Consider the following 12,507-nt stretch of genomic DNA (forward strand, 5'->3'; position numbering starts at 1 on the left):
TCGATGGCCAAATTATAACATGTAAAAGAGATAACTCTTGCTTAAGTTTATACTGGCCAAGATAAAAGATCTGTGAGTGATATCCTGTTATCAATTAAATCGTCCTCCAAAACGTTTTACAAGTGATACCTGAGGAAAACAAGTAGAAATTTTAAAAAATCTCAATGCATTACACATATTAAGTGTCATTCTCTGTAAGAATCAAAGAATTTAGAAAAAAGTTGGAAATGGTACATCACAGATTTGGCTGATTTTTTGCATGTAATGTAGAAACACCATGTATAGAGCATATTTGAGGTCAATTATTAAATTTGAGTTCCGGTTGCCATGGTAACCAAAACCACCATTTTTAAGGCCAAAAATATGGAGCGGCCTGCTGAAATTATACCAACTTCATCTTAAATTTCTATTTTCTACATATTTTTTACAGGATTAATTGTTGCCTACTCTGATGGACTATTTGTTGGAGTAACTTCCTCAACTAATGATTTGATTCAGTAGTAGCTCATGGAGGAGTCATCTTTCAGTGAAAAGTGTCAATTTTTTGAAATTTCACAAATTTGAAAAAATGCCAATTTTTGGCATTTTCTAATCATAGTAGCAAGAAAACGCGGGCAATCCATAACAAACAACTACCATCATTGAAAAGTTCATTCTATACTTAACAAAATATAAAATTTCTAGAGAGGTATTATTTCTTAAAATAAAATAAATTGAAAACGAAAATGGTTGCTATGGAGAATTTGGATTAATTTGTATATTCAACATTTGGCTCATTTTTTGTACATTATAGCTTTAAAAAATCATTAGTAAAATAAATCACATTAATAAACCTTGTAATTTCACTTACATTATTAAAAATATGTATAAGTTCATAAATTTAAAAAAAAATATTGTGTTGCTATGGCAACCAAATAGTTCAGGAACAATCGTTATAACTATTGATGTTATCATTATGCAAAAACTATGGCCTCAGTGCATGATTCTTCAATAAAATAGATCACACTTATTATATTTGTTATTTCACTAACATTTAAAAAAATAATTCATACATCTAAAAATCATGTTGCTATGGTAACTAAATAGTTCTGGAACACTTCCTTATAACGGTTACTATCACAAGTATATACAACAAATATTATTATAGCTTCATGCATAATTATTATTTTTCTTTTTCAATAAAATAAATAACATTAATTAAATTTGTATTTCATTTTCATTAAAATAGAAATTCATAATTTAAAAAAAGCAGTTGCTATGGCACCCAAATAGTCCAGGAATGATCCCTATAATTATCGATGTATCAATATACAAAACCTATAGTCTCAGTGTTTGGTTGTACTTCTTATTTATATATTTACTCGGAATATACAGATGAATACTCAGGGATTTATCAGCCTATTTTGGGAAACGCCATTTTTGGGGAATTGGGAAAAAATTATCGGCTTTTTTATGAAATTGGTAAAAAATTTAAATATCGCTTAAATCATGTATTCAGGTGTAATTTATTTAACATTTCAGCAGGAACTCTAATTTGGGAAACCAAACAGACAATTAAATCCTAACTGATCCAACTTCATCAAACAAGATCAATTATGAATAATAAACTAATAAAAGTAAAATCGACTTCAATGAATATAAAGTATTTACCTATACAACTTAGGGTAGTACATGTGTGTATGAGATTCCAACTTAGGACATTATAGAATATGTTTCTGGAGATTATAAACCTCCTGCAAAAAAATTGTACTAAGTACACATTTTCTCAAAGTCCTCTTTTAATATGTATTAAAACATTGAAAATATATTTTTCTATTTGAAAGAATGCCTACAGTCCTTACCATTCACTCGTAGATCAATTGAGTAGGTGGAAATAACTTAATAAATCTATTCAATTACACAATATCACCTTTTTCAGAAAAACAGAGGAAATTCGGATTAAAAGTTGGCGATGTTTTTACAGTGTTTTTAAACATGCGTTATGACTGTAGCTTTGCTAAATGAGTTATATAGATGAAAATTACAGACAATCTGACAATTTTACTCTTTGTTTTTTCAAAGATAACGAAGTGTTAAAGTATTGTCATCAATTGGGAAAAAATACTGCCAAATTGGGAAAAACTGAACTCATTTTCAATTGGGAATGGGGCCGAATTTCGACCCCTGAGAAGGTACTGATAAATCCCTGATACTTAAACTGATCACATTTCTGAATTACTGCAGCATAGGTTTTTATTTTTTTTTTTTGCACTGTGCAGTTTCCATGGAAACAAGCAATACTTACCTATATATAATCATGACCAATCTTTTCACTGCTTATTGAAGCTAATGCTTTTATCATTGAAACAGATATACATGTTTAAACATGAACTTCTAGTAGGACAAGCACATAGTAATAAGTACCCCCCCCCCCCCCGACTCCACTTTTTTTTTTTAAATAATCTTCTGCTGTTCACTTAGTTGGGAATTATTTATTAAATGATATAAAAAAATTCCGTTTTGTTGCAGTAGCAGATGTATGGTCTAAAACCTTGCCACATGTATCTAAAAAAAATTCTTGTTAAAAAGATGAATTTTGACACACACACCCTCCATCTTATACCTCCCCCTCCCTGAAAAAATATAGTATGTCCTTCAAATTTTGCCACAAACAATATGCTAGGGGAATATATTATTTGTCAGGTGCCTCATTTTTTGTTCTCCCTTCCATCATTTTACATTTTAGCTCAAGTACAAAGAAACTGTTGAAGATATAATTGTCAATCATCATACACATTAAAATTGACAATCACAATTCAATATATAGTTTAAAGATTTTGTTCTTCCTCATTCAGGCGCAAAACCAAGCTTTGTGTTAGGGGAGATGCTATTAGGTGGAAAGCAGTCTACAGACCACAACCATTCTAATGAGGTCCAAAAAACTGTCCGTAGGGGGCTCACTGGGAGTGAACTCCCTGAAAGCTTTTGAAATTAAATAAATAGACAACCTCATTTTGACTCAAAGTGGGTGTAAATTTACCTTTAGTACACATGTACCTCGATTTATGACAGAAAAACTATATCCGAAATATTTTTCTTTTGTTTAAGTGGGTGCACACTAAAGTGTGACCCCCCACCCCCCAAAATGTAATTTTAAAAAAAGGGCCTTGATCGATTAGCATAAATATTTTTTCAGGTTCATTTTTACCTAAAACTATTTGGAAAGCTTCTTTAAAATATTTTCCAGAACATAAAATCTGTAATAAATGGAATAATGAGATGTTCTCATAAAATATGACATAAAAATAAAAAATTCTCTACTAAAATTTGGGCACATAAATCTTATCTATGAATCAAGATTTCAACAATGTGCATTATACATATACTCAACATCTGGATGCATGTAAAGGAACTCTTCTCCACTGGAAATTGCCATATTTCCCCCATCTTATAGTATTCGTTGATATTGTTTCAGTAAAGTATACACATTGTAATTTGACTTAAATTTAACTGAGTATTTAGTTATAATGATAAAAAAAATTCTTAATATATAATTAATTTTCTCTTTGCTGCAATTAGATAATCTGATAAGAGATAAATTTCAAAGTTCTTACAATTTTTTTGCAATAAGTTCCTAAATGAAAGGACCCCCCCCCCCCCCCCTTCAAAAAACAAAACAAAAACATAATAAATTTAAGCCCTGCACAAACTGAAATCTAAAAAAAACTTGCAATATTGTCACGTGTTCAGTTTAGCGATGTGATTTAAAATATATATACTGTCTACTGAGGTAAACATGTAAAAGCAAAAAAAAAAAAATAAATAAAAAAATAAAAAAAATAAAAAATAATAAAAAAAAAAAAAAAAAAAAAAAAAAATAATAATAATAATAATTAAAATAAAATAAAATGAATAAATAAATGGATGAAATACCTTGCATGGCAATAGCTTGTTATCCCCCCCCCCCCCCTTCACAGCACACACTTAGAAAGCTGATACTATGCCTAAAATCAATAGCTTTTGTCATATATGCACTACAGGTATGCTTTAGGTTAACATAATTTTCATCAACGGATAGTTAAAAGTATGCCTATACTAATAGACATTAAATTATGATATAATTAGATTCATGTAATTATGTTTTGGATACTTTAATGTTTCTTTACTTTATATAGTCATACCCTGTTACTAATTAACTTAATTATTACAAAACGTGTGAGTTTGAGTAAATATTGAGAAAAGTAAAAATTTTCACTGATACTTGCCTAGTGATCTTCTTACTGTCAGGTATCTTTCTACATTACAACCTTATTATCCCACTCAACTTGTAGCTCTGAAGTCCATGTAACTGATGTGCTTTGTTTTTGAACACTTTTTTGCAATGATGCAGTACGTGTCATATACTAGGTAGGAATAGGTGCAATCCATTTTCATGCTAATCACCATTATACGCATACATGTATATTTCTCAGACACCGTAAGGCCTGAACAAACATTTAACTATGGGTAATATAAAATACTACAAAAGTTTGGTTAAAAAAAAGTCTGAAAATATCCAAAACAGACAGAATCTACTCCTCAAAGTCATGTTCTGCTCTCTACTTTAACTTTCATTTTCTTTGATTTTAACAAAAGATTTCCGAAAGGGGAAATAACTCTTGACAAAAAATGTGTGTAAATTTAGAGATTTTTAGAAAATTTAAAATGAATTTATTTTCTTAAAATAAATAATACCTCTCCAATTTTTTAATATGTTCTTCATAATTGTTTAGGGTAAAATTCAGAGCATCAAAATATTCCACCAGTGCCTGCGTTTTTTGTGCACACTGTTATGTTACCCCCTCCTCTTTTAAAGCGATTTTTGATATCATTTAGCATTTATTGGCAGGTCCAAGATTTTTTTTTAACTTTCTTGTATAGAAAATACAACTTACAAATTATTTTTTAAAAAAAATTAATAATTGTCACCTATATTAATTAAATATACATTAACCGGATGAAATGACATTTATAGGTATTTTCCACCTATGTGCAAAAATAGGTAACCTGTTGCCATGGAAACAAGACCAATCCATCATTTCCAATAATATTTTTATAAAATGGGCTTATAATGTAATTATTTCACCAAGTTTCAACAAAATCGGTGAGAGTCAATTTCCGTCCCATTTTGATGCTTACAAAGAATGACTCTTAAGTACTTTTAAACTGATTTGTAAAGTGTTAGATACCAACTTCGATTTGTACTCTCTATCAATAAAATTTTTCTGTATAAATGTAACACCGGTGAAGATCATTCAGATGTTTTAGATGATTTTCCAGGAATTATAATTATATGAAAAGATAAAAGAAAGCAAAGAAATTAGAATGACGAAATTTATCTCATTTCATACATATTTAACCAAAGGTAATACGTACGTAAATACTTAAATAGGTACTGACCTTCATGAGATCAGTACAGTCATAAAGACTTTACGCTATAATATATTCCTTCGTGTGTAGAGTAGATAAAATATTGTTTATTTTCTCCTTCAATTACCATAATTACATCATGTTTAGTTTTGTCTATATTTTACGTGTGTCAATTTTTTCATTGAATACAATGCTCAACTTAATATACCTGGTTAATTATTCTTAATCTTAAACTGTTTTAATTATCAAATAAATAATACATTTTAACCTTGATTTATTGCACCAACATGCGTAATTTTAAAGAAGGACATTTCAGGTTTGTCATATGACTGTTATCCACTCTTCCTGCCTATACGGTAAAACAGTAACATTAATATAAAGGGTTGTTGTTGTTGAGATTCTTTAAAGCATTTCTAACGTCAATTCGACCACTGGCATGAAACAAAAATAACATCTTTCACGTCTGAAAAATTGCAAACCAAAATCCACTTACCATTGATCTGGAGATCTGTAATGCTGCTCATTTTTAATACTCTGAGCTTTTCATTCCACATTCCACATGTGTAATTCTTTTCCCCATCAGATTTACTTATGTTCAGAAAATGAAGATTTCCTAAATAATTTTTTTTTCAATAAATTAAAAATTGATTTCATCTTACTCAAACTATGGTATCTAAGGTGAAAATACAGATATATTAAGTATAAATTGACATTGCAGCTTCTGGAACATCTATTTTAGCAATTATAAGATTTGATTACCCTCACGATCCGAGGTTACAAATTTGTTGTACAACACACTTCGTGAGGTTCCATATGTAAGTTTCCATTCTATCATACATTCAGTTTTTGGACGGCATCGTGGCTGATTATGACAGGTAAGTGCGCAATGATGATATTCCCTGCAAGTTTGTTCCACATTCGACATTGAAGAAAATTGGTCAAGAACTACAATAACAAATAACGGCAACTTCAGTTATGTTTGCTACAACGTAACTGACAAGTAAATAGACACAGAAAAACATTTCATTATCAAGGTATAGCTGATGTTGTTGCAATTTCATCTGCATATTTTACCAACCCCAAGATATCACACATTTAAATGCCTTATAGTTGAATGCATCTTTCGTTTCATTAGTATCGCAGCCATAGAAAAGTTTTTTAAATAATTCTTTTTTTTTTTTTTTTGGTATTTTGGTGGTCACTTCAAATTATTCAAACTGTCTGAACATATTTTTACTAGCAATAATCTCTGATGCTACAAAAATGAAACACATACATGTACTTTCAAATACCAATGTGTAATGTTACATATAACATATAATGTTTGACGATGTAGACTGATACTGTATCTTGGCAAAGTGGAATAAATGGGAGAAAATCCAGGTATTATTTATAAGGATTGTAATATTGCTTGTTGTAGTGATGTATTCAAAAGGTCCAGCACATGCTAATTATATTAATCCTGTTAAATATTTCTTTGAAATTAAGATTTACAGATGATCTGAAGGTGATATTTATCATTTCTCCATCGATCATGATGATGAATGATGAAGGGTAAAGATAATATTGATTTTATAAAAAAAAAAAAAGACAAACTTCAAAGCAAATATATGACAGGGCATAAACACGAACCCCTGGAAATTTCAGAGGTGAGACTAGATGCCTAGGAGAAATAAGCATCTCCTGTTGACCGGTCACACTCGCCGTGAGTCCTATGTATTGATCAAGTAGATGGAACATTCCGTAATTAGAATATGACATTAAAAAAAATATAAATGCTTTACCTGCTTCCGATAATTTGACAAACTGTGAGACTGAAATTCCAAACTTATTTTCTGCCATACAATAATAGATACCAAAGTCATCTTTATCTAGATTTATGAAGACAATTTTACCAGTTGACGGATTAAAGGAAACTCGATCATTTTCCAGAATCTTTGAATAATTTTTATACCACTGGTACCTATTTAAATGAATTAGACATAAAACATTTAGATCATTAGATCATGAATTGTATTCTACATGTATTTGACATTATAAATTAATATTTTCATCCTTTTTTTCATTATCATCTCGCCATCTGAAAATTGCAAAGGTAATCATACACTGTTACTCACCTGACTACAGTGTTATTTGCTTGGCAAAACAAGGATAATGGAGTAGAATGAAAGATCGGTACAAAATACTCCGGCTCAAACTCTGATGTTATGACAGGAGGTAGATTCATAGGTTCTGCTCCTTAGATTCATAATATTATTTTTATTTTTACATTGAATAAGTTTTTTGAATACATCGTACAAGTCTGAAACACAAATTTACCTTTGCAAAAGAAGGTGTTTTCTCTGACGCAAAGGTAAAGGACACCAATCACTAGGTTTTCCATCATGGTTCCTCATATATGGTACTTTTTATTTAAAAAAATTAAATATAGAATATACTTCTCTGAGTCTTTTCCTGTCATCTGTGCAAAATATATACGGGCAATAAATATAATAGGAAATAATGTACCAAGTTACAAAATTGTGAACATTCAGTAAATGTGCTCTATAGAAAAATTGTTTGATTATTGGATTATCTACTCAAGGCTTTATCTTCCTTATACAATCCATCAAAGTTTGGGTTCGTATGCATATAAAAATACAAGTATGACCACATTAAAAGATATTCCTCATACACGTAGCATTGATTTTGAGAGAGAGAATGAGAAAAGAGGGTAGCTTGGAAAAAATAATAATATCTGCAAAAACCTTGACAAGCAGAAGAAAAAGGGGGAAAATTGTCCAAAATTGAACAAATTCTATTTTTGTCAATTTTTCGCGTCACCCTGACGGTTCAAATTGCAATTAAACAAATAATTTACTAAAACCTGGTCTATAGAAGAATGTTTCTGTTCATTATAAGTATCGCAGTATTATTTAAAAAAAAAGATGTGTTTGTGAAACACTGATGCCCCCGTATGGCAGCGTATGGCGAAGATTAAAGTTAAAGTCAAGGTCAAGGTCAAAGTTGTTGGTATCCAAAAGAAGGTCTTGTCACAAGGATTACATATGTGAAGTATGAAAGCCCTAGCACCAACCATTCAAAAGTTATGGCCAAGGTTATAGTTTTTCAAAAATAGGTCAAACTCCTAATTCAAGGTCAAAGTGGTTGGTATTCAAAGGAAGGTGATGTCACAAGAATTACATATGTGAAGTATGAAAACCCTAGCTCCAACCGTTCAAAAGTTATTTGCAAGGTTAAAGTTTTTCAAAAGTAGTTCAAACTCCAAGGTCAAGGTCAAAAGGTCAAAGTTGTTGGTATCAGAGGAAGGCCTTGTCACAAAGAATACACATGTGAAATTTGAAATCCCAAGCGCCAACTGTTCAGAAGTTATGGCCAAGGTAAAAGTCTCATAAAATGTTGCAAAAATGGGTCAAACTCCAAGGTCAAGGTCAAATATGATGGTACCCAAAGAAAGGTCTTGTCACAAAGAATACACATGTGAAATATGAAAGTCATAGCTCCAACCAATCAAAAGTTATGGGCAAGGTTAAAGTTGACAAAAGACAGACAGACAGACAAACAGACAGACAGGACAAAAACAATATACCCCCGGATTCTTTCGATCTGGGGGCATAAAAAAACTTCTCGTTTCTTAAGCTTAATGCTTGACTTCCTGAAATTGATTGTTATCATGCATGCCAATTGCTTCTATCGGGAAATATTCTCAAAATGAAGAAAAGAGTGTTTCAGATGCAAAGATTCACTCTAGATGCGCATACGTCTCTAAAGCTTGACTGACAGTCTGTAAACCGGAAGGCAAATGGCTACTACGCTGCACCTGGAAGGAGGAATGCGACTTCAGCATCTGAGAAACAGGCAATTAAAAAGACTGGAATAATATTTTTTTCTACCTAAAATCCAGAGACTCATGAACTCAATGCATCGTACAATCTGCGTGTAATTGATGCATGGTGGACATACTCGCTGTACAATAGAATTTGGAGAGATTTACGGATACTTGTTACTCTCTAAAGTTTAAAGGTAACAATTCGCGTTTCAATCAAATATCGGTGGTTTAAATTCAAGTATTTCCTTAAGTTAAAATCTGTGTTAAATTGGGAATATCAATAGATAAGAATATTTAGATATGAATATGTTAAATTTAGATAAATTATAGTTTACTGTAATATTTTATATTAGGGAGATCATGATTACTGCCCTCTTTCTTCAGTTGTTAGCGATATTTACATATACATCACATACTTTCCAGTAATGTCTAAAATGAAGATACATTCAACACTTGCTTAAGGATGATTTTTACTCAGGGTTTTAGATGACAGAATTGTATTGATGCAAATTACAAAATCTTAAATTAAAAAAAAATGTTCTAAACAGACAAAATAACCATATACTAGATAAATAAATATCAATATCAAAATTTAATATTTTACAATTTTGATAACAATATGCAGTGCAATAGCAAATGCAGATTTCCTATTATGTAAAGAAGTTTTTGTTTTCTTACACAAAAGTAGTTGATGTCTTAATCGAAAACAAGATTCTTACATATTAACTTAACCTTTAAAGAACGACCTCCTTACAAAGTCAGTGATTAATTCTTATTCAAGGTATTAATACCCAAAATTGCCTTCAAACATTGTTTATGACCAACCAACTCATATTCTGCATAAAATATTTTCGATAACCATTATCCTCAAAGACATGGATATTAAGATAGATTCTTCGTATGAAACACTCTCAATCATTTGATTCAATGTTTGTTATGTTAACTTTTCCTCTACATGTACTACTGTATATTCCACTGACATTTTCTGAATAGTCATAAAGATTAGATTCAGCATATTCTGAAGTCATATTTCTACATTCTCCCAAAATGTTGTAGTGGTTTTCATCACAAACATCTTCATACTGAAATTTTGTTACAGCTTCAACACCATCGCTACATGTATGTGTATTTCGATTATCAACATATGTATATTCAGGTTCCTCGGTTATAGGACCAGTACTGTCGTCTGGATCTGGAAAAAGATTACTGGTTCTGGCGATCTGGAATCGTGCAGTTAATTTTTTGTCTTTCATAACAATGCATGCTCTACAAAATATTGTTAACACTACATTTGATTCGTTCAATTACAATGAATATACAAATTTTAAAATATCCTAAACAACACAGTTTTCTTCTCACCTTTTATATATGAATATTGCAGCTATAATCAATAATAATAGTCCAACAAAAGCTATAATTATAGCTCTTAATGCAGTTGTCATAACGTGAGCTGAAAACATAAAGCAAAAATTAAATTATGTTATACAGGGGCAAAAAAAAAGAAAAAAAAGAACAATAATGGCTTAGAGAAACAGACGCACTAACATTAATTATAAGAAAAAAACCCACAAGGAAATTGAAGTTAACTAGATGGCATAATTTTATCACTGAAAAACTAAGTATACAAACAAGGATCATCTTTCTCCGTGTTAAAGTGTTAGACATGTAAAGTGTGGTTTATTCCAACGCGCAATTTAAGGGGGAAAACTGCGTCTTTCTTTGGATGCTCATGCAAATCTTTATCATTTATTCTTGCCCCAGACATATTTCCTTTGAGACTGACACTGGAAACTGTTGATGGCTTTTTAGATAGTTGTATATTGCAATCGGTTAGTAAAAGTAAAGAAATTAAACCCAAAAAGCATATAGCAGACTGATAAGGATGGTTTTATTTCATTATCAATTTATTTTGTAATAAATTTTACTTACATGACTGATGATTATCTGATTTCGCTACAAATTAGTTATACACGAGAATCAAATGAATATCATGGTGAACTTTTAATGTGCAAAGGAAATTCTTATTTTGAAAATTCAAAATCGTTGTGTGGTTCATTAAATCATTCATGCAAAAGATAACCAAATTCCTATGATCATTAGTTGTCTCTTGCTAATTTGATACATGCTAATGTTACTAATCTTTTCCCACTGCTGCATCATTAATAATTTATCTTTCACTATTAATTAGATAATTCATTTGAAATGTATGTATTTTTCCATTGCAAATTGGTATAAATGGGATACTAAGTGAACCAATTTCTCAGGAAACATAAAAAAACATGTGTTAAAAAAATCAAATATTCTAAAAAAAAAAAAAACAATAATCAACATATAATATCTAACTTCATTTTAAATTTCCAAATTAAATTCAGGAAGTAGGGCGATATTAAGAAAAATGAAGGAGATAATTATCTATCGGAGAAGTTTAATTGCCTGATTTCCTTTTTCACTCAATGAATATGTCATCAGATTACTAGTATATAATATTGATATCTCATAGTGTACAAATTTTGGGCAAGGATTAAAAAGTTATATTAGGAAAAGGATATTATTTAAAAATAGAATTATCAATAACACAATCTGACGGTAGTTTCTTAGAAAAAAGCATATAATTTACTTGTGCCTTCAAATATGCAAAACGTGGAAATTAATTCAAATATCTAACAAGCTGACGAACGAATAAATATCCCCACCAATAAATTCAGAAGCGGAAAATATTCTATGAAATAGAATTTATGATCATATTTATTTCAGTTTATAGAAAAGAACATTCAAAATTAAATATTTGTGTATTCATATATGCCAAACGTAAGGAAATTAAATTTCCAATAACAAGTTGACGAACGATTAAATAAACAGCAAAACATAAACTATCCCATTAATACCTCTAAAATATGTACAAATACATCTTCGTGAAAAATGAAGTTATTTCGTCACCATCAAACATCAGAGAAATGTACTGAATGATCACTAAAAGATAAATGAAAGGTAAGTGAAATCTACACGCCATTAGGCACCATTCAGTCACTGAATGCCGTCGTTTCACTGAAAGTTCATATTTCTTCTGTAATGAGTAGCAGTAATTCAACCTGATCCAAGATCCAGAATTTTGAAGTATAATCGTAAAAATTTTACCGAAAGGGACTAAAAAATTGGCCACTGCAATTCCTTCGCTGTTTTCTATCACACACGTGTAACAACCAGTGCCGTATGATTTTATGTTGTAGATATGAAGAGATTTTTTGTCCTCAGAAAGTTGGTACATATTTCTTATATCTAAAATAAATAAA

At 30.4% G+C, this 12,507-nt stretch overlaps 2 protein-coding genes across 3 annotated transcripts in view; both read right to left on the minus strand.

The window, feature by feature from the left end:
• The window catches only part of LOC133186507 (contactin-1-like), a 79,452-nt gene extending 71,818 nt beyond the window's left edge, over positions 1-7,634 (minus strand). Inside the window, exons 1-2 of one of the 2 annotated variants that reach the window (XR_009721060.1) lie at positions 7,506-7,634; positions 7,179-7,351 (exon numbers count right to left, since the gene is read on the minus strand). Coding sequence is in view for 1 of the 2 variants with exons in the window: in XM_061321745.1 (XP_061177729.1) it covers positions 7,506-7,615 (110 nt within the window). In the remaining variant the exon portion in view is untranslated. Of the gene's footprint in view, positions 1-7,178; positions 7,352-7,505 lie in introns of those variants that run through there. The other variant, XM_061321745.1, reaches the window with a different exon arrangement.
• A 1,496-nt stretch (positions 7,635-9,130) lies between these two features.
• Positions 9,131-12,507, minus strand: part of LOC133195236 (contactin-1-like) — a 31,603-nt gene continuing 28,226 nt past the window's right edge. Inside the window, exons 9-12 of the mRNA XM_061331097.1 lie at positions 12,353-12,493; positions 10,577-10,667; positions 10,198-10,483; positions 9,131-9,235 (exon numbers count right to left, since the gene is read on the minus strand). Of these exons, the coding sequence (XP_061187081.1) occupies positions 9,131-9,235; positions 10,198-10,483; positions 10,577-10,667; positions 12,353-12,493 (623 nt within the window). The remainder of the gene's footprint in view (positions 9,236-10,197; positions 10,484-10,576; positions 10,668-12,352; positions 12,494-12,507) is intronic.

This window comes from Saccostrea echinata, unplaced genomic scaffold (genome assembly GCF_033153115.1).
Source record: "Saccostrea echinata isolate AGI-Se365-2 ecotype Australia unplaced genomic scaffold, CSIRO_AGI_Sech_v1 ptg000001l, whole genome shotgun sequence".
Lineage (NCBI taxonomy): Eukaryota > Metazoa > Mollusca > Bivalvia > Ostreida > Ostreidae > Saccostrea > Saccostrea echinata.